General features: G+C 44.1%; 1 protein-coding gene across 7 annotated transcripts in view; it reads left to right on the top strand.

Annotated features, from left to right (window-relative positions):
* The window catches only part of LOC140476586 (uncharacterized), a 280,335-nt gene that overhangs the window by 59,630 nt on the left and 200,901 nt on the right, over positions 1–19,804 (top strand). For all 7 annotated transcript variants that reach the window (XR_011960519.1, XR_011960521.1, XR_011960520.1 and 4 more), the window contains 2 exons: positions 12,554–12,664; positions 13,326–13,430. Coding sequence is in view for 2 of the 7 variants with exons in the window: in XM_072569405.1 (XP_072425506.1) it covers positions 12,554–12,664; positions 13,326–13,430 (216 nt within the window). In the remaining 5 variants the exon portion in view is untranslated. The remainder of the gene's footprint in view (positions 1–12,553; positions 12,665–13,325; positions 13,431–19,804) is intronic.

Raw genomic sequence — 19,804 nt, 5'->3', positions numbered from 1 at the left:
CTTCTTCAGGTCAGGATCATTCATGTTACCAATTGAAGCAAATTTGAGTGGCCCCACACCTGACAGCCAATTGGACACAAGTTTAAAGCTCCTGTCTTGTCAAAAAAGACAATGACAGACCCTTCAGTAAACGGGAATTGCAGGTCCAGCAAGAACCTTGGAAACTCGAGGCCGAGCCAACTACGCCAATTGTTGAAGAAAAGCTCTTAAGACACAGACCTTGAGAACTGATTAGTTTATTACACAATATATCGTGGGGAAATACACCGTCCTAACTGTGGCTCGGTGCTATTCCAAAGTACATTACAGGATTATAGAGAGAAAACAGATAGGAGCTGATCGTTAATTACAAGGCTTCAGCATGCTTACAAGATGGTACTGAATTAGAGGTCAGCTGTGTGGGTCAAAACTAAATGCTATTACACATTCCACAAGTGGACTAAAGTGAATGTTATCACCGTGTGTTCTATTTACACAGATCTATTAACACTAAGCAGAGATGTCCTTAATTTGCTAAGGCAATAATTTGTAGGAGAACAGGACTAATTGACAAGTCTAGATCTGCTTGACTGACTATGCTGCATGCACTGGCCATCCATCAAAGTGTGAAAAACACTTACGCGACAGGCTAGGGGCCTTGTGTAGATAAGGCCTACTTTTAGCATTGCCTCATAGTAAGGAGTGCACAGCTAACATACCAACTAATATTGCTTTACAAAATGGTTTCTCAGCCGGAATAGGAAAATGGCTGCCAGGCAAACCATGTCAAATTTTCTTCCGCAGAGGACATGCAATAGTTGTGGCAAGATAGGGTTAAGCAGAATCCAAAGGGCTTTTACAAATAACAGTAAGGACAAAAGAGTAACTAGGGAGAGAATAGGTCTCCTTACAGATCATCGAGTCCATGAATGTGTGGAACCGCAGAAGATGGGGGAGATGCTAAACAAGTATTTTGCATCAGTGTTTATTATGAATAAGGGCATGGAAGGTAGAGAATGTGGGGAAATAAATAGCAACATCTTGGAAAAATGTCCATATTCCTGCTAGACTGGGACCTGATCAGGTGTTTCCTAGAACTCTGTGGGAAGTTAGGGAAGTGATTACTTGCTGAGGTATTTGTTTCATGGAAAGCAATAGGTGAGGTGCTGGAAGATTCGAGGTTGGCTAACGTGCTACTATTTCAGAATGGTGGTCAGGAAAAGCCAAGGAACTGTAGGTCGATGAGCCTGACGTCAGTGGTGGGAAAGTTATTGGAAGGGATCCTCAGGGACAGGATTTACATGCATTTGGAAAGGGAAGGACTGATTTAAGGGTAGTTAACATGGCTTTGTACATTGTAAATCGTATCTCACTGACTTAAGTTTTTTGAAGAAGTAACGAAAAGGATTGATGAAGACAGAGCAGTGGATGTGATCTATGTGGACCTCAGTAATGCGCTCGACAAGGTTCCTCATGGTAGACTGTTTAACAGTGTTAGATTACATGGATCACAGGGAGAACTAGCCATTTGGATACAGAACTGGCATAAAGGTAGAAGACAAGGTGGTGGTAGAGGGTTGCCTTTCAGATGATGGGCTTGTCACCAGGGTTGTGCCACAAAGAGTGGTGCTGGGTCAACCGTTTCTTGTCATCATATAAATGATCTGGATCTGAACATAGGAGATGTTGTTAGTAAGTTTGCAGAGGACACCAAAGTCGAAGGTGTAGTGGACAGTGAAGAAGGTTGCCTTAGATTAGAACGGGATCTTGATCAAATGGGCCAGTGGGCTGAGGAGCGGCAGATGGAATTTATTCAGGTAAATATGCGGTGCTGCATTTTGGAAAGGCAAATCAGGACAAAAAGCACAGATCCTTGTGATGCATAGGCCTCCAGTCTGAAAAGCAACCTTCCACCGCAACCCTTCCATCTTCTACCTTTGAGCCAGATCTAAATCCAAATGGCTGTATTCCTGTATTCCGTTTGATCTAACCTTGCTAATCAGTCCACCATGAAAACCTTGTCGAAAGCCTTACTGAAGCTCATGTAGATCACGTCCACTTTCCTGCATCAATCCTCTTTGTTATTTCTTCAAGAAACTCCATTGAGTTAGTGAGGCCCAATTTCCCATGCACAAAGTCAGCTTGACCATCCCAAATCAATCTTTCCCTTTCTAAACATATGTAAATCCTGTCCCTGAGGATCCCCTCTAACAACTTTCCCACCACTGAGGTCAAGCTCATAGACTTATAGTTCCTTGGCTTTTCCTGACCACCTTTCTGAAATAGTAGCACCACGGTAGCCAACCTCGAGTCTTCCAGCACCTTACTATCAATGATACAAATATCTCAGTAAAAGGTCCAGCAATCACTTCCCGAGCTTCCCACAGATTTCTAGAGTACGCCTGATCAGGTCCCGAGGATTTATTCACCTTTATGCCATATCTTCCATATCCTTCTCTGCAGTAAATGCTGATGCAAAATACTTGTTTAATATCTCCCCCATCTTCTGTGGTTCCACACATACATGGACTCACTGATCTGTAAGGAGACCTATTCTCTCTCTAGTTACCCTTTTGTCCTTAATGCATTTGGATCCCTTTGGATGCTCCTTCATCCTATTTACCACAGCTACACATGTCCTCTTTTTGTCCTGCTGATTTCCCTCTTAAGCATACTAATACTGCCTTTTATACTCTTCTTGGGATTCGGTTGATCCCTGCTGTCTATACCTGACAAATGCTTTCCTCTTATACTTGACCAAAGCCTCAATATTTCTAATCATCCAGCATTTCGTACATTTACTAACCTTGTCCTTCACGCTAACAGGAGCGTACTGTCTCCAGACTGTCATATCTAAGTTTTGAAGGGTTCTGATTTTCCAGCTGTCCTTTTACCCGCAAACATCTGCCTCCAATCAACTTGTGAAAGTTTTTGCCTAATAGCGTCAAAATTGGCCTTCCCCCAGTTAACAACTTTAGCTGTTAAATCCTGTCTATCCTTTCTAGCAATGTTTTGAAAATAATAGAATTACGGTCACAGGTGCCAGTGTGCTCCCCCACCCACACCTCAGTCTCCTACCCTGCTTTATTTCCAAAAAGTAGTTACGTTTTGCACTCTAGTAGGTACATCTGCATAGAATCAGAAAACTTTCTTGTACAAACTTAACAAATTCCTCTTCGTCCAAGTTCTTGACACTATGGTAGTCGCTATCTATGTTTGGAAAGTTAAAATCCCCTGCCATTACCACCATATTATTCTTACTGAGAATAATATTCTAACTGAGATCTCCTTACAAATATGTTGCTCAATTTCCCGGTGACTACTGGGGTGTCTGCTGTTGTGCAATTCAGTAAAGTGATCATCCCTTTCTTATTTCTGAGTTCCACCCTAATAACTTCCCTGGACATATTCCCAGGAATATCCTTCCAAAGTACAATTGTAATGTTGTCTCTAATCAAAAGCGCCACTCCCCCTCCTCCTTTGCCCCTCTTTCTATCCATCCTTTACCCTGGAGCATTAAATTGCCAGTCCACACCATTCCTGAGCCATATCTCTGTAATGGCTATGATATCCTAGTACCATGTTCCAAAACATAACCTGAGTTCATCTGCTTTACCTGTTAGGCATCTTTTATCGAAATAAATGTAGTTTAGTTTATCATCCATTCTCTGGTTTGTCTCAGACTGATCTCTTTCAGTATAAGTGCTGAAACTGGAGGGGGGAGTGTGGGAGGAGAGAGGTATCAACAATATGTGGAAATCGACCCCAGAGAGAGGGGAAAAAAAGGTTTGGCAGTCAAAGGAATAGGTTGTGGTCAGCCTTGGAGAATGAGTGGATGTTTTGGGGGACCATTAGTGGCTGATGATGAGTTGGTAGTGATAGCTGCCCATGTGACAACAAGGAAGTTTGGAAAAAAGTGCTCAGGCTCTAGAATTATTGAACTCTATATTGTGTCCTGAAGGCTGCAAAATTCCCAAGCTGAAAATGACATGTCCTTCCAGCTTGTGCTGAGCTGTGCTGGCGCACTGATTAATTAAAGTGCGGGTAGATGGCTACTTAATCTGAAAGGTATGTCTGGGGCCTTGGATAGCGACGAGGGAGGACAGGTGTTAACCTTCCATGATTGTATGGGAAGGTGCTATGGAGGTGTGGGGAGCGTTTGGGAATGGAGAAGGAATGGATCAGGTTATCCCAGAGGAAACGGTCTCTCTGGAACACTGGAATGGGAGGGGAGGGGGAATGTGTATCCAGTGGTGGTATTCAGTGGTGGCATCCAACTGCGTATAGCGGAAATGGCGCCTGGATGTGGATGCTGATGGGATGGTAGATAAGGACAAGGGGGAACCCTATCACTGCTGTTGGAGGGAAGAGAAGGGATGAGGTCTTAAGTACAGGAGAAGTGTCAGACCTGGCTAAGGGCTCTTTCAAACACAATGGTGGGGAATCCTCAGTTGAGGAAGAAGGTGGATGTTTTGCTGAGAGGGCATTTTGCCGAGAGGTGGAAGGGAGGAACTTCTGGGAAGGTGAGTCTAACTGTTTAAAATACTTACTTCAGGCGTCGGGGCCTCCATTTGCCAAGAGGTGCGAGGGAGGAGCGAAGGACTTCTGCAAAGTTTTTAAGTGGGTGAGATCTAAACTCGAGACCCTACACCATAGGGCCTCCCTCCCGCCCACCTCCTCTAACCTTACTAAGAGTCTGTAAACTAGGTAAGGTTTCAGGTTTCCTTTTTTCCTTCTCTTCCTTTGTTTAATTTTGTGTGGGCTTTCAGAGTAGCGGGACATGGATGTTAGGGCAGTTGCATGTACCTCCTGCAGAATGTGGCAGAGAGACGCTTCGTGTGTCTCTGCCGACTACATCTGCGGGAAGTGCACCCAACTCCAGCTCCTCGAAAACCGAGTGAGGGAACTGGAGTTGGATGAACTACAGATCATTTGGGAGGCTGAGGGGGAAATTGAGAGGATGTATGGGGAGGTGGTCACGCCCCAGACACAGGATAAGGACAGCTGGGTTACTGTCAGGGGGAGGAAAGGAAACCAATGGCCAGAGCAGGGATCACCTGTGGCTGTTCCCCTCAGCAATAAGTTTACCGTTTTCGATACTGCTGGTGGGGACAGCTTACCAGGGGAAAGTCATAGTTGTCAGGTCTCTGGCACTGAGGCTCAGAAGGGAAGGGGAGGAAATAGAACAGCGCGAGTGGTAGAGGACTCAATAGTTAGACGGACTGACTGGAGGTTTTGTCGTCAGGAATGGGACTCCCGGAAGATACCTTGCCTCCTCGGTGCCAGGGTCCAGGATGTCACCGATCGGGTTTACAAGATTCTGAAGGGGGAGGGTGAGCAGCCAGAAATCGTGGTACATTTTGGCACCAATGATATAGCCAGGGAAGGGATTGAGGATCTGAAAAGTGACTGCAGAGAGTTAGGTTGGAAGCTGAAGAGCAGGACGAGTAGAGTACAGTAGTGATCTCAAGTTTGCTACCGGTGCCACGAGATGAGGAACAGTCAGCGAATGCAGCTTAACACTTGGCTGTGAGGCTGGTGCAGGAGGGAGGGCTTCAGATACCTAGACCATTGGGATACCTTCTGGGGAAGGTGGGACATGAAGGACAGGTTGCACCTGAACTGGAGGGGTACAAATGTCCTGGGAGGGAGATTTACTTGTGCGATTCGGGAGGGTTTAAACTAGTTTGGCAGTAGTTTTGCTTTAAATTTATCCCATAGTGCGGATGCTTTTGTAATGAAGATGCCTTATGTTTACTGTTGTTGAAGGACTGCAGGAAAAGCAGTTTATATTGTTTGTGGCTATTAAAAGAGGCCTCCAGCTCCTCGAAAACCGAGTGAGGGAACTGGAAGTTCATTGTGATTTTTCTCAAGGCTACCTTGAAATCACAAGACTGATAATTACCTGTTTTGCTGTCGACTAGGGCTTCCCAATGTAGAAGAGGGGGGACGAGATCAGGATCCCGTTTTGGGTCGCAATTTTGGAATCATAAGTTCTGAAACGGCAATGGCTGCTGAGGAACTTTGACTAAGATAAAACAGACATACAGTTATCCTCCTGCTCTAATTGTCCTTTCTAAAATGATGCAGCAGTTTTCAGGGCTCAAATTGAGGTTACAGTGGGAAAAAGGCTTGGGGAAACATGATCGTCGATCATGCTAGATAATGTTTGACCAGCGATTGACTTGAAGAGTCTCTTGTTTTAAGTAGTGAGATGGATAGATGCCTGCAAAAGAAAAAGCCTAGTTAAAGGGAAGTTTGCTATGATCAAGCTGCTCCACTTCTACACCAGTTCAGTAAGAAACTTGTTCTCTTGAAAAAGTGATTATATCTCTGCAAGACTTCAGAGATGCTTGACCAGTGATGACCACAGATGGCTGAACATCAGAATAACAGACTCTACAATATTCTATTCTGTATCCTTCTGCTTTCAAGAATAACCCATTGACAGTGTTTCTTTTAATAAAATGGAAATATGTTGCTTTTAGAAGTATGAAAATATAGCATATTTTTGCACTTCTAAAACGTATAATTCCATCTAACAAAACAATAAGTCCCATTAATAGTCAAAAGTAGAGCACAGATGGCTACACATAATCCTTTATCTTTTTTCAATAAATCATTTTCAATAAATACATTATGACAGTTATTAGCCTGTTAGGATAGATGGAACAAACCAAAACTCTTTACTACACAAGACAAAACCAAGGAGTGACCGTATTAAAAATGTGCAGGACTTTAGGCATGTTTCCCCTATTTGGGATTCAAAATATGAAGGCATGAATATAGGTTAGACATAAATAAATAAGTACAGAAAAAATTTGAGAGATTGGTTAGAAATTTGCTACTGTTTGGAACAATTGAGGCAAATAATAGATGCACTTCAGGGAATGTTACAAATGAATTGTGTGCTTTTAAAAACTATTCTTTCTCCTTATTCTTACTACCTAACCGGGAATCAGTTTAACTCCATTGGCTGGATTGTTGGTTTACAAAGTAATGTGATGTTAGCAGCATGGGTTCAACTTCCATCACCGGTTTGAGGTTACCATGAAGGACTCTCCTTCTTAACTTCTTCCCTTGCCTGAGGTCTGGTGGTCCTCAGGTTAAATCACCACCAGTCGTTTCTCTAATGAGAGAGCAACCCCTATGGTCTGATAAGACTATGGAGACACAACACCACCTAACCATAAGCAAATTATTATTTAATCTTTCCTCTCTGTATTTAAACAGTGGAAGTATATTTCTAAATACTTCTGTCTCCACAACATACCCACTTGTTTCATGAACCTATCTATTTGTAGTATTGATAATTTTTCACAGGATGTTTTTGTCTGGAAGCTGGACTTCGTCTACAATTTTTGTTCTAACTTATTGGTCAATATTTAATTTTGAAAATATGATTGAATTCCTTATTGAAATACATTGTTAAATGCTTGCCATTGTGATAGTTTCTACCCAGGCCATAGTGACAAAGTAGGAAACTCTTATAATACAGCATCAGAATCATCAAGGACTGTTGCTACTTAAAGTTGACAAGGTTTTGGAACTGGATTAGATGCATCCAAAGATATTGAAGGAAGTGAGAGTAGAAGTTTCAGGAGCACTGGCCATAATCTTCCCTACAGTCAAGGGGTACTGGAGAACTGGAGAATAGCAGACATTGCACCCTTATTCACAAAGTTTGTAACGAAAAGCTAAGTAAATCCAGATCTGTCGTGAGGAAGCTTATAATATTCGGGATTTAATAATCATATTGCAAAGTCTTTCCTAATCCAGAGCCAGAATGACTTTCTAAAGGTGTAATTGTGAATGACTAACTTGGCTTGGTTTTTCTGAACATCTAGTAGAAAGAGTTAATGAGGCTAATACTGTTGATGTGGTGCTCATGAACTTCCAAAAGGAATTTAATAGATTATCAAACTATTGGCATCTGAGAAAGGTTGTAGTTTATGGAGTAAAAGGGATACTTACAATGTGGACCCAAAATTGACTGGGTGACAGGAAACAGTGAGAGTTAGTGGACATTCTTCCGGCTGGAGGAAGGTTTAGAGTGAAGTTCCCCAGGGTTGGCATTTGTCTTGATGTGTATTAATGATAAAGATTTTGATGTGCAGAGGACAATTTCAAAGTTTGCAAATTACATGAAACTTGAAGAATTGTAAATGTGAGAAAACAATTTTTTTATAGAATGGACTGATATTCACTGTGGAAAAGTGTAAGTTGATGTATTTTGGTCAGAGAAAATTGAAAGTATGAAATAAGTGAAAATGCAGGAACAGAGAGACTTGGGTATATATGTGCTCAGGTCAGTGAAGGTAGGAATACAGGTAGAGAGTGTGATGCTGGAAAAGCACAGCAGGTCAGGCAGCATTGGAGGAGCAGGAGAATCGACGTTTTGGGCATAAGCCCTTCAGCAGGAATAAGGCTTGCGAGTCGGGGCTGAGAGATAAATGGGAGGGCGGTGGGGTTGGGGGGAGGTAGCTGGGAATGTGATAGGTAGATGAAGGTAATGGAGAAGGTGATAGGTCAGAGGGCGCAGTGATAGATGGGTCCAGAGGGTGGTACCAAGTTGGAGGCTTGGGACTGGACTAATGTGGGGATAGGGGAAATGAGGAAGCTGCTGAAATCCATATTTATCCCATGTGGTTGTAGGGTCCCAAGATGGAATAGGAGGCGTTCCTCCTCCAGGCGTCAGGTGGTAACGGTGGAGGAGGCCCAGGACCTGTCCTTGATAGGATGGGAGGGGGGAGTTGAAGTGTTCAGCCATGGGGCAGTGGGGTTGGGGGGTGCGGTTGTCCCAGAGATGTTCTCTGAAACTATCCGCAAGAAAGCATCCTATATCCCCGATGTAGAGGAGACCACACTGAGTGCAACGTATGCAGTAGATGACATTGGTAGAGATTCAGGTGAATTTCTGATGGATGTGGAAGGATTCCTTGGGGCCTTGGACGGAAGTGAGGAGAGTGGTTTGGCTGCAGGTTTTGCACTTCCTCTGGTGGCAGGGAAAGTTGCCAGGAGTGAGGTATGGGCTGGTCGGGGGTGTGGACCTGACCTGAGGGAGTCGCAGAGGGAATAGTCTTTTCGGAACACTGATGGGGGTGGGGAGGGAAATATATCCAGTGGAGAAGATGCACTGGAGGGTATCATCAACCACCTGGGAAGGGAAGTTGTGATCGTGGAAGGAGGAGGTCATCTGGGATTTTCTGAGGTTGAATTGGTCATCCTGGGAACAGATGCGGTGGAGGTGGAGGTGGAGGAATTGGGAATAAGGGATGGTGGTTTTACAGGAGGTATGGTGGGAGGAGGTGTAGTCTAGAGCTGTGGGAGTTGATGGGCTTGTAGTATATGTCTGTGGTTAGTCAGTCGCCGGAGGCGGTGATGGACAGATCCAGGAAGGGGAGGGAGGTTGCGGAGATGGTTGAACGTTTCTTCCGCCGCCTCCGTCCCTACTTTTTTAACCCGCCACCCACCAAGGACCCCTTCTCCCACCTCCAACACACCCCATCCACCTGGACGCGCTGTGCTGGCCTGCCACCTGGCCTCAATCTCTTCCTTTCAAACTGTCGCCGTGACATCGACTACTTCAACCTGTCCATCCTTCTTACCCACTCCAACCTCCCGCCCTCATAACACGCAGCCCTTCACTCCCTCCGCTCCAACCCCAACCTCATCATTAAATCCATGGAAAGGGGGGCACACTGACCTCTACATCGCTGAAGCCAGGCGCCAACTTGCAGACACCTCCTACTGTCCCCTTGATCATGACCTCGCCTCCCATCACCAAACCATTATCTCCCAGACTATCCACAACCTCATCACCTCTGGGGATCTCCCATCCATAGCCTCCAACCTCATTGTCCGTGAACGCCGTACCACCCAGTTCTATTTCTTTCCTAAGATTCACAAATCTGACTGCCTTGGTCGACCCATTGTCTCAGCTTACACCTGTCCCACCAAACTCATCTCTTCTGACCTCAACATCATCCTGTCCCCCTTAGAACAGGAGCTCCCCACCTACGTTTCTGACATCACCCATGCCACCTCCTCCAAGATTTTAGTTTCCCCAATGCCTCATCTTCACCATGGACATCCAGTCCCTGTACACATCGATCCACCACAATGAAGGTCTCCAAACCTTCCGTTTCTTCCTCTCACACCGCCCCAACCAGTACCCTTCCACCGACACCCTCATCCACCTGACTAAACTGGACTTCACCCTTAACAACTTCTCCTTCCAATCCTCCCACTTCCTCCAAACCAAAGGGGTAGCCATGGGCACCCACATGGACCCAGCTATGCCTGCCTGTTTGTCGGATAAGTGGAAAAGTCCATCTTCCGCAGTTACACCGGCTCCACCACCGTCCCCCCCACCTGTTCCTCCGGAACATCAATGACTGTATCGGTGCCACCTCGTGCTCCCATGAGGAGGCTGAACAGTTTACCAACTTTACCAACAACTTCCACCCGACCTCAAATTCATCTGGACCATCTCAGCAACCTCCTTCCTGTTCCTGGACCTCTCCATCACCATCTCTGCCGACCAACTAAACACAGACATATACTATAAGCGCATCAATCCCCACAGTTACCTAGACTACAACACCTCCCACCCTACCTCCTGTAAAAATGCCATCCCTTATTCCCAATTCCTCCGCCTCTGCTGCATCTGTTCCCAGGATGATCAATTCCACCTCAAAGTCCCAGATGGCCTCCTTCTTCCACAATCGCAACTTCCCTTCCCAAGTGGTTGACGATGCCCTCTAGCGCATCCCCACCACTTTGAACACCATCCCTCCCCCCTTCCCGGTCCTCACCTCACCCCACCAACCTCCACATACAATGCATCATCCTCCGCCAAATCCACCACCTCCAAATGGACCCCACCACCAGAGATATATTTCCCTCCCCACTCCTATCAGCGTTCCGAAAAGACCATTCTCTCGCGACTCCTTAGTCAGGTCCATGACCTCCACCAGCCCACACCCCACTCCCGGCACCTTTCCCTACCACTGCAGGAAGTGCAAACCCTGTGCCCACAGCACTCCCATCTTCTCTGTCCAGAGCCCCAAGGGATCCTTCCACATCTGTCAGAAATTCACCTGTACCTCTACCAATGTCACTGTTGCACCTGGTGTGGTCGCTTCCTCAGCAGAGAGACAGGGCGACTTCTTGCGGATCATTTCAGAGAATACCTCTGAGACAACCGGATCCACCAACCTCACTGACCGTGGCTGAAGACTTCAACTCCCCCTCCCACTCCGTCAAGGACACGCAAGTCCTGGGCCACCTCCACCACCAAACTGTTACCCCCTGACGCCTCATATTCTGCCTTGGGAGCCTGCAACCACATGGGATAAATGTGGATTTCAACAGCTTCTTCATTTCCCTTGCCCCCACATTATTCCAGTCCCAAGCCTCCAACTCAGCACCACCCTCTGGACCTGTCCATCACTGCCCCTTCTGATCTATCACTTTCTCCCTCACTTTCATCCACCTATCGCTTTCCCAGCTACCCACCCCCCTTCCATTTATCTTTCAGCCCCCACCAACAAGCCCTCACTCCTGATGAAGAGCTTATGCCCGAAATTTTGATTCTTCCGCTCCTCGGATGCTGCCTGACCTGCTGTGTTTTTCCAGCACCACACTCTCGACTCTGATCTCCAGCATCTGCAGTCCTCATTTTCTCCATACAGGCAGAGAGAGATCAGTTAAAGCCAACAGTATGTTTTTCTTTCCCGATAGAACACAAAGGACAAGCACCAGATGGTGATGTTGAACTTATGTAAGCCTCCTACTATACACCTCAGTTGAACCGTTGTGCACAGTTATGGGTGCCATACAATAGGACAAATGTGAATGCATTGGATGCATTGAAGAGAGTGCAGGTTTGTAAGAATAATACCAGGGATGGGAAACGTCAGTTATCTGGGCAGACTAGAAAAGATGAGAATGTTCTCGGAGAAAAGACGGATGAGAGTGATTTGATTGAAGTTTTTAAAGTCATGAGAGGTCTGAATATAGTAGGTAGGGAGAAATTGTTTCCACTTGAAAAAGGATGAGAATCAGAGGACACGGATTTAAAGTGATTTTCATAAGAAGCAAATGGGAAAATAAGAAAAGCAAATAAGAAAAAAACTTTTTAATGCAATGGCACCTGGAATGCACAGCTTTCAGGTGGGGAGGCAGGTTCAGTTGAGGCATTCAAGAGGATAGTAAATTAGTATTTGAATAGAAACAATGCTCAAGAATATGAAGGAATGGCACTAAATCATAACACTCATTTGGAACGTTGGTACAGAGATGATGGGTCAAATGGCCTGCCCCACAATACAACACTTGTGTAATTCTGCAATAAAATTTGACTCATAATTGTGCTGGCATTTTGAAAGAGCAGACCCATTTTTTGGTAGTTTACTCTTCATTCTTATACCTCTGCAACTATTTTCTCCTTAAATATTTATCTAATTTTCTTTCAAAATTTGCACTGTACCTCCTAATGTTTTGAATTTTCTTCTGTATTAGTTAATCAGTATGGATACAATTGACATACTTTGTACTCTTTCATTTCCAGGATACTGTAGTTGATGTAATTTTAAAGACCAAGGAGGAGAAAGATGCAGAACTAGATAAAAAGATAGAAGCTTTACGGAAAAAGAATGAAGCACTTGTGAAAAGATATCAGGTGTGTTCTTCATCATAAGGTTTTGCATCTTGAACATAGAAATAATTTCTTGCTTGCCTTTGCTTCCGACTACAGTGTTGGTTCTTTGTCTTTCTTGTGTGCCTCACGGCTTCCCTCCCCATTAACCTGCATCCTTATTTTCTTTACTCCCTTGGACTGACAAAAGGATTAATGATTGCTTTATGTTGTTAAAAAAAATTAAAGTTTTCTTCTGTTTGAATTATAACTTGAACACCAAAGTATGCAGTTAAAAAGTAAAAGTTAGTTTGCCATTTTCCAGCTTTTAAGTGCAAACAGTATTGTAGTTTGTGCCATTTTGTATCTCTTTGTGCAGCTGCCGCGTTTGATATTTTAAAACATCAAAACAGAGGTTGTAGCTCAGGGCTAGCACATTTATTCAGAATGTTCTGATCTCTGATTGTATTAACATTAACTTGTACTCTTTGTAGGAAAGTGAAAGTGCAAATGCAACTTCAACTTCTGGGCTATTGTTTAGTTTTGAAACTAGTGCACATCTGCTTATCCCTACTTCTCTTCGCAATAAATTGGTTGTAATGCAGTTGTCCTTCACTATATGGGTTGATATGGTAATCTAAAGTTAGCCTGCAGAAAGTTTTTAATTCTATTAAGTTCTGAAGGAATTGGGATTTTAACATTGCAGGAAATTGAAGAAGACAAGAAAAAGGCAGAACTGGAGGGAATGGCTGTTACCACTCGAAAGAACAGACCTGAAAATCTCACCATCACGATTACAAAAGCCCCAAATGTAAGTGTTTCCTAAAGATTCAGCAATAATACTATTCTGGTATGCTTTATGCCTTCATAATGAAGCCAAGATTTTTTTTTTCCAGCCATCTGAATTTGTCTTGCTACTTTTGATGAAATTTCAAGTCCATTATAACTCTTCTTCAGAGAAATCTGCCAGATATTAAGAGTTTATCCATGCTCTATAACTAATTTTGTTCCTGTTTCTTAAAAAAAACTGTAATAACTCTTGCAGTTCATTTTTAAATTCATACCTAACTTCTCTCATATTCTAATTTTTCCAATTGATCAATCTTTTCATCATTCTCTTCTGTTCTCTAAATTCTGACCAATGATCTGACCTGTCACTCATCTTCACACTCATCTTGTTATCACTCTTTTATTATGCTTTTCCTTATTTCAGTTAACCAGAGATAGTGGGTCTTTTTTTAAATAGTGAGAGTGTACTTATTCTGTGCATTCTGAAATAGCTCTTTAAATGTCTGCCACCATGCCTCCATTACTCAATCTCCTAGCTAGCCCAGAATATTTCAGCAAGTACAGCTTTCATGCCCACATAGATTTACAATGCTAGTCTTAGACCTAGTTGTCTCCTTTTCAAATTGGATGTAAGATTCAATCACATTGTAGTCACTCTACTTCAGAATGCTTTAACACTTGAGGTCAGTAATAATTCTATCAAATTACACAATAATGTATCTAATATCTGTTTCCAGGTTGGTTGTGGTTGTGGAGCAGTGGTTGTGCCTCTACCCTTAAGTCAATAGGCCTGGGTTCAGGTCCCACCTGCTCAAGAGACCATAAGATATAGGAGCAGAATGAGGCCATTCAGCCCATCAAGCCTGCACTGCCATTCGATTATGGCTGATAATGTTGCTCAACCCTTTTCTCCTGTGTTTTCCCTATTATCGATCCTCTTAATAATTAAGAACATATCTACCTTAAATACACTCAGTGTCTTGGCCACCAATGCCTCTGCTGCAATGAGGAGGAACCTGTGTGGGAGAGCTCACAGCACAGGAACAGATAAGTATCTAGCTTTTACTTGTAACCTTGCTGTAAGTCTACAGTAGTGAGTAGCATGGGTTCTTTTTTAATTGTTTTATTGAGATCATTAAGATGATCTTAGAGTCATTAGATGTACAGCATGGAAACAGATCCTTTGGTTCAACTCGTCCATACTGATCAGGTATCCTAACCTAATTTTGTCCCATTTGCCAGCACTTGGCACTTGTCCCTCTCAACACTTCATATTCATATACCCATGCAAATGCCTTTTAAATGTTCTAATTGTACCAGTCTCCACCACTTCCTCTGGCAGCTCATTCCATACACACACCAACCTCTGCGTGAAAACGTTGCCCCTTAGGTCCCTTTTAAATCTTTCCCCACTTACTCTAAACCTATGACCTCTAGTTCTGGACTCACCATCCCAGGGAAAAGACCATGTCTATTTATCCTATCCATGCCCCTCATGATTTTATAAACATCTATGAGGTCACCCCTCAGCCTTCGAAGCTCCAGGGAAACAGCCCAGCCTTTCAGCCTCTCTCTATAGCTTAAATCCTCCAACCCTGTCAACATCCTTCTCCTTCCTGAGACTCTAAAGTACTTTTTCTCTCTTAAAATTCCAGATGCATCACTCAAGGAGGCACTTAGCCATATCCCTCTATAACAACCCTTAAACCCCCGAGAACAAGAACCCTACTGACAACGCGCCGCATGTAAATAAATGGAGACTCATGGAATCTAAAAAATACACGCACTTGTGTTAACAAAACTTCCAAAAACTACCTCAACTAAAAGCCAACAAACTATATCAGTTACACACTTGATGGGAGACTCTGCCCCTTGCCCACAGGGGGTGCTTACACCACCCGAATACACCTCTATACCTCCTCCGAGTTTGAGCCGTGCCCCAAACTCAGGCGAAGGATTAAAAAAAAAGGTATTATGGAAATAAGTTAAAGGTGGGCACTTCACCCATCCCAACTCAATATTGACCTCAATTATCACTGGGAAGAAAAAAAAACACTTTTCTGTAATAAAAATAATGAAGAGAAAGGAGAAGTACATGAGGTAGAGGAAAAATAAAGGGAAAAGAAAAGAGAACCATTATTGTCCATGTCTTTTGGACCATCCAGTCTATTTCAAAGTGTCCAGAAAGTACTTCACTTTTTCTAAGGAGTCAAATACATGCACAGACCCTTTGTGGTTAAAACTGAGCACCGCCAGGTGCCTGATGGAATATTGAATATCCAGATCCCCCTCAGACTCTTCTTCACTTCACCAAAGGACTTCCTCTTTTGGATCACGGCTGCAGCAAAGTCCTGAAAAAACATAATCTTTGATCCTTTATAAATCAGGGCCTGAAGATCCTTTCCTATCGATCTGGAGCCTTCCATTACTTTTTGTTTGTCCCTATAGGACTGGAATTGCACTTGGACCAGGCGGGAGCGCTGTCCAAACCAGGCCTGCGCACTGCCACCCGGTGAGCTCTCTCAATCCACATCCGGCCTGCCTCGGGCTCACAGCCCAGAAATTGCGGCAGTCATTCTTCAAAAAACTGGCTGACTGCTCGTCATCCTCTTGCTTCGACAGCCCGACTACCTGGATGCTTTTTCTTTGACCTCAATTCTTGAGGAAGTCAACCTGTTCTACAAAGGCCTGTACCTGCAGCGCCTGGCTATGTGTCGTTGAGGACTTGACCATGGTTGAGTCAACCTCTTCCACTTGCTTCCTGAGACTCTGCAGCTCTTGCTCATGCTTCTGCAGCATGGCCGAGATCGATTACAGCCATGTGTGATTCTTGACAATTGATGCTTCGATCTTCTCGGAGCTTTGTGAACTCCGCAGCCAAGCCTTGCTGGATAGGTGAGTCTATCAGGATTTCGGGGGAGGCTGCAGCCAAAGGCGTGTCCGATACTGCAGGCGAATGTCATCCATGTTCTGATTTATTCTGTCCTTTGCCTCTAGTTATCTTCCCTTATTTAAAAAAAAGGCATGTAGCAATTCCACTGACTTAAACTGTTGATTTTTTTCAAAATAGCTTAGTTGGGGAGGGTAAAAGCACCACTTTTGCTGAGTTATGGTGTAGAGCTCAGCAAGGAAGACCTGTTAGATCGCCGCCACCTTGGATCCCCTCTTAGCAGCATCCATGAACATGGGTGAGGTCCTGGAGGACTGGAGAATTGCTAATGTTGTCCTGTTGTTTAAGAAGGGAAGCTGGGATAATCCAGGTAATTTTCGACCGGTCAGCCTGATGTCAGTGGTAGAGAAGCTACTGGAGAAGATACTGAGGGATAGGATCCATTCCCATTTGGTAGAAAATGGGCTATTCAGTGATAGACAACACTGTTTTGTGTAGGGAAGGTCATGTCATACCGACTTAATGTAATTCTTTGAGAAAGTGACAAAGCTAATTGATGAGGGAAGGGCTATAGATGTCATATACGTGGACTTTGTAAGGCATTTGATAAGGTTCCCATGATAGGCTGATGGAGAAAGTGAAGTCGCACAGGGTTTGGGGTGTACTAGCTCGTTGGATAAAGAACTGGCTGGGCAACAGAGTAGCAGTGGAAGGGAATTTCTTAAAATGGAGAGCTGTGACCAGCGGTGTTCCATAGGGATTTGTGTTGGGACCATTATTGTTGGTGATATACATAAAGATCTAATTCAAGAGTGAACTTTACAGTAAGTAGAAAGGTCCTGGGGAAAATTGATGTAGAGAGAGATCTAGATGTTCAGGTCCTTTGTTCCCTCAAAGTGGCAAAGCAGGTCAATAGAGTGGTCACAAGAAGGCATATGGCATGTTTTCCTTCATCGGGTGGGGTAATGACTACAAGACTTGGCAGGTCATGTTACATATAAGATTTTGGTTCAACCACCTTTGGAGTACTGCGTACAGTTCTGGTCACATTACCAAAGAGATGTGAATGCTTTGGATGGGATGTGGAGGACATTCACCAGGATGTTGCCTGGTATGGAGAACGCTAACTATGAGGAGAGGTTGAGTAGATTAGGATTGTTTTCAATGGAAAGACAGAGGTTGGGGAACCTGATTGAGAGCGACAGGATCATAAGAGGTTTAGACATGGTGGATAACATGAAGCTTTTTCCTCGAGTGTGAGACTCCATTACTAGGAATCCTGAGTGAGAGGGAAAAAGGTTTAGGGAGCTATGCATGGAAATTTCTTTACGCAGCAGGTGGTGCGTGCCTGGAACGCATTCTCAGCAGAGGTGATAGAGGCGGGCACAATAGCGTCATTTAAGATGTATCTGGACAGATACATGAATGGGCAGGTAGCAGAGGGATCAGACCCTTAGAAAATAGGCGACAGGCTTTTGTAGAGGAACTGGATTGGCGGAGGCTTAGAGACCACCCTCTTATTCTTAAAGATAACTGAAATCTCCCTACAAATTTGTTTCTTAATTTCCCACTGACTGTTAGGGGGTCCATAATACAATCCCAGTAAGATGATCATCCCTTTCTTATTTCTCAATTCCACCCAAATAACTTCCCTGGATGTATTCCCAGGAATATCCTCCATAAGCACAGCAGTAATGCCATCTCTTAACGAGAAAGCCACTCCCCCTCCTCTCATCTGCTCCTTTCTATGTTTGCTATAGCATTTGTATCCTGGAACATTAAGCTGTTAGTCCTGCCCATCCCTGAGCCATGTCTCTGTAATTGTTATGATATTCCAGTCCCATGTTCCTAATCATGCCCTGAGTTTACCTGCCTTCCCTGTTAGGCCTATAACATTGAAATAAAAGCAGTTTAATTTAACAGTCCTACCTTGTTCTCTGCTTTGTCCTGCCTGCCCTGACCGTTTGACTCGCTCCTTTTTCCAACTGCACCAGTCTCAGATTGATCTCTTTCCGTGCTATTTCACCAGGTCCCACCCCCCACATTAATAGTTTAAATTCTCCCAAGCAGCTGTAGCAAATCCCCATGCTATTAGGTCCCCTTCCAATTCAGGTGCAATCCATCCTTCTTGTACAGGAGAACGTGAGGGTTGCAGATGCTGGAGATAGAGTCGAGGGTGTGGTGCTGGAAAAGCACAGCAGGTCAGGCAGCATCCGAGAGCAGGAGAATCGACATTTTGGGCATTAGCCCATTAAGGGCTTATGCCCGAAACGTTGACTCTCCTGCTTCTCATGTGCTGCCTGACGTGCTGTGCTTTTTCAGCACCACACTCTTGACTCACTTCAAACCCAGAAGAGATTCCAATGATCCAAAAATGTGAACCCTCCTCCTGTGCACCAGCTTCTCAGTCACGCATCCTCCTATTCCTACCCTCATTAGCTCATAGCACTGGGAGTAATGCAGATATTACTACCCTTGAGGACCTCCTTTTTAAATTCTTGCCTAGCTTTCTATTTTCTCCCTTCAGAATCTCATAATTTTCTCTTCCTATGTCATTATTTCCAGTGTGTACAATGACCTCCTTCTGGTCCCTTTCCCCTTTGAGAACATTCTGCACCCTCTCCGAGATATTCTTGTTCCTGGCACCAAGAAGGCAACACTCCATTCTGATTTTTCACTGCTGGCTGTAGAAACGTCTGCCTCTGCCTATGACTAGAGAGTCCCCTATCACAATCGATCACTTGGAACCCGACATATCCCTCATCACATTTGAGCCTGTCCCGAAACCAGAAATGTGGCTGTTTGTGCTACCTTTCCCTGAGAGTCTATTCCCCCCTACTTTTCCAAAACAGCATACTTGTTTGAGATAAGGATAGCCACAAGAGATTCCTGCAGTACCTGCCTACCTCTGCTTTGTTTCCTAGAGTCAACCCATCTATCTGACTGTATCTGCAGCCTTTCTCCCTTCTTGTAACTGCCATCCGTCACACCCACGGCTCTTGTAAATTCCTCATTGCCTCTAATCTGCTGCTGTAACCAATCCATACGACCTGATAGGATTCACAACCAAAAACATTTCCTGCAGAAATTATCATCATCCAACAGGAAGAGCACATCACTCTACTAAAGGCCATCTTTGCTGTTTCACAATCAATAGACCCAGAAAATATCACCATCTTTTTGCTTTTAAAAAAAAGCAGTGCTTCAGGCTACCTTAGTACTATGGTTTATATTTTGCGGACAGCGAAGAAGGTTACCTAAAAGTACAATGGGATCTTGATCAGATGGGCCAATGGCAGATGGAGTTTAATTTAGATAAATGCGATGTGCTGCATTTTGGGAGAGCAAATCAAAGCAGGACTTGTACACTTAATGGTAAGGTCCTGGGAGTGTTGCTGAACAAAGAGACCTTAGAATGGAAGTTCATAGTTCCTTGAAAGTGCAGTTGCAGGTAGTTAGGATAGTGAAGAAGGCGTTTGGAATGCTTTTCTTTATTGGTCAGAGCA

The sequence above is a fragment of the Chiloscyllium punctatum genome, chromosome 4, assembly GCF_047496795.1.
Source record: "Chiloscyllium punctatum isolate Juve2018m chromosome 4, sChiPun1.3, whole genome shotgun sequence".
In the NCBI taxonomy this organism is placed as follows: domain Eukaryota; kingdom Metazoa; phylum Chordata; class Chondrichthyes; order Orectolobiformes; family Hemiscylliidae; genus Chiloscyllium; species Chiloscyllium punctatum.
This window is presented reverse-complemented; position numbering and strand designations above follow the sequence as displayed.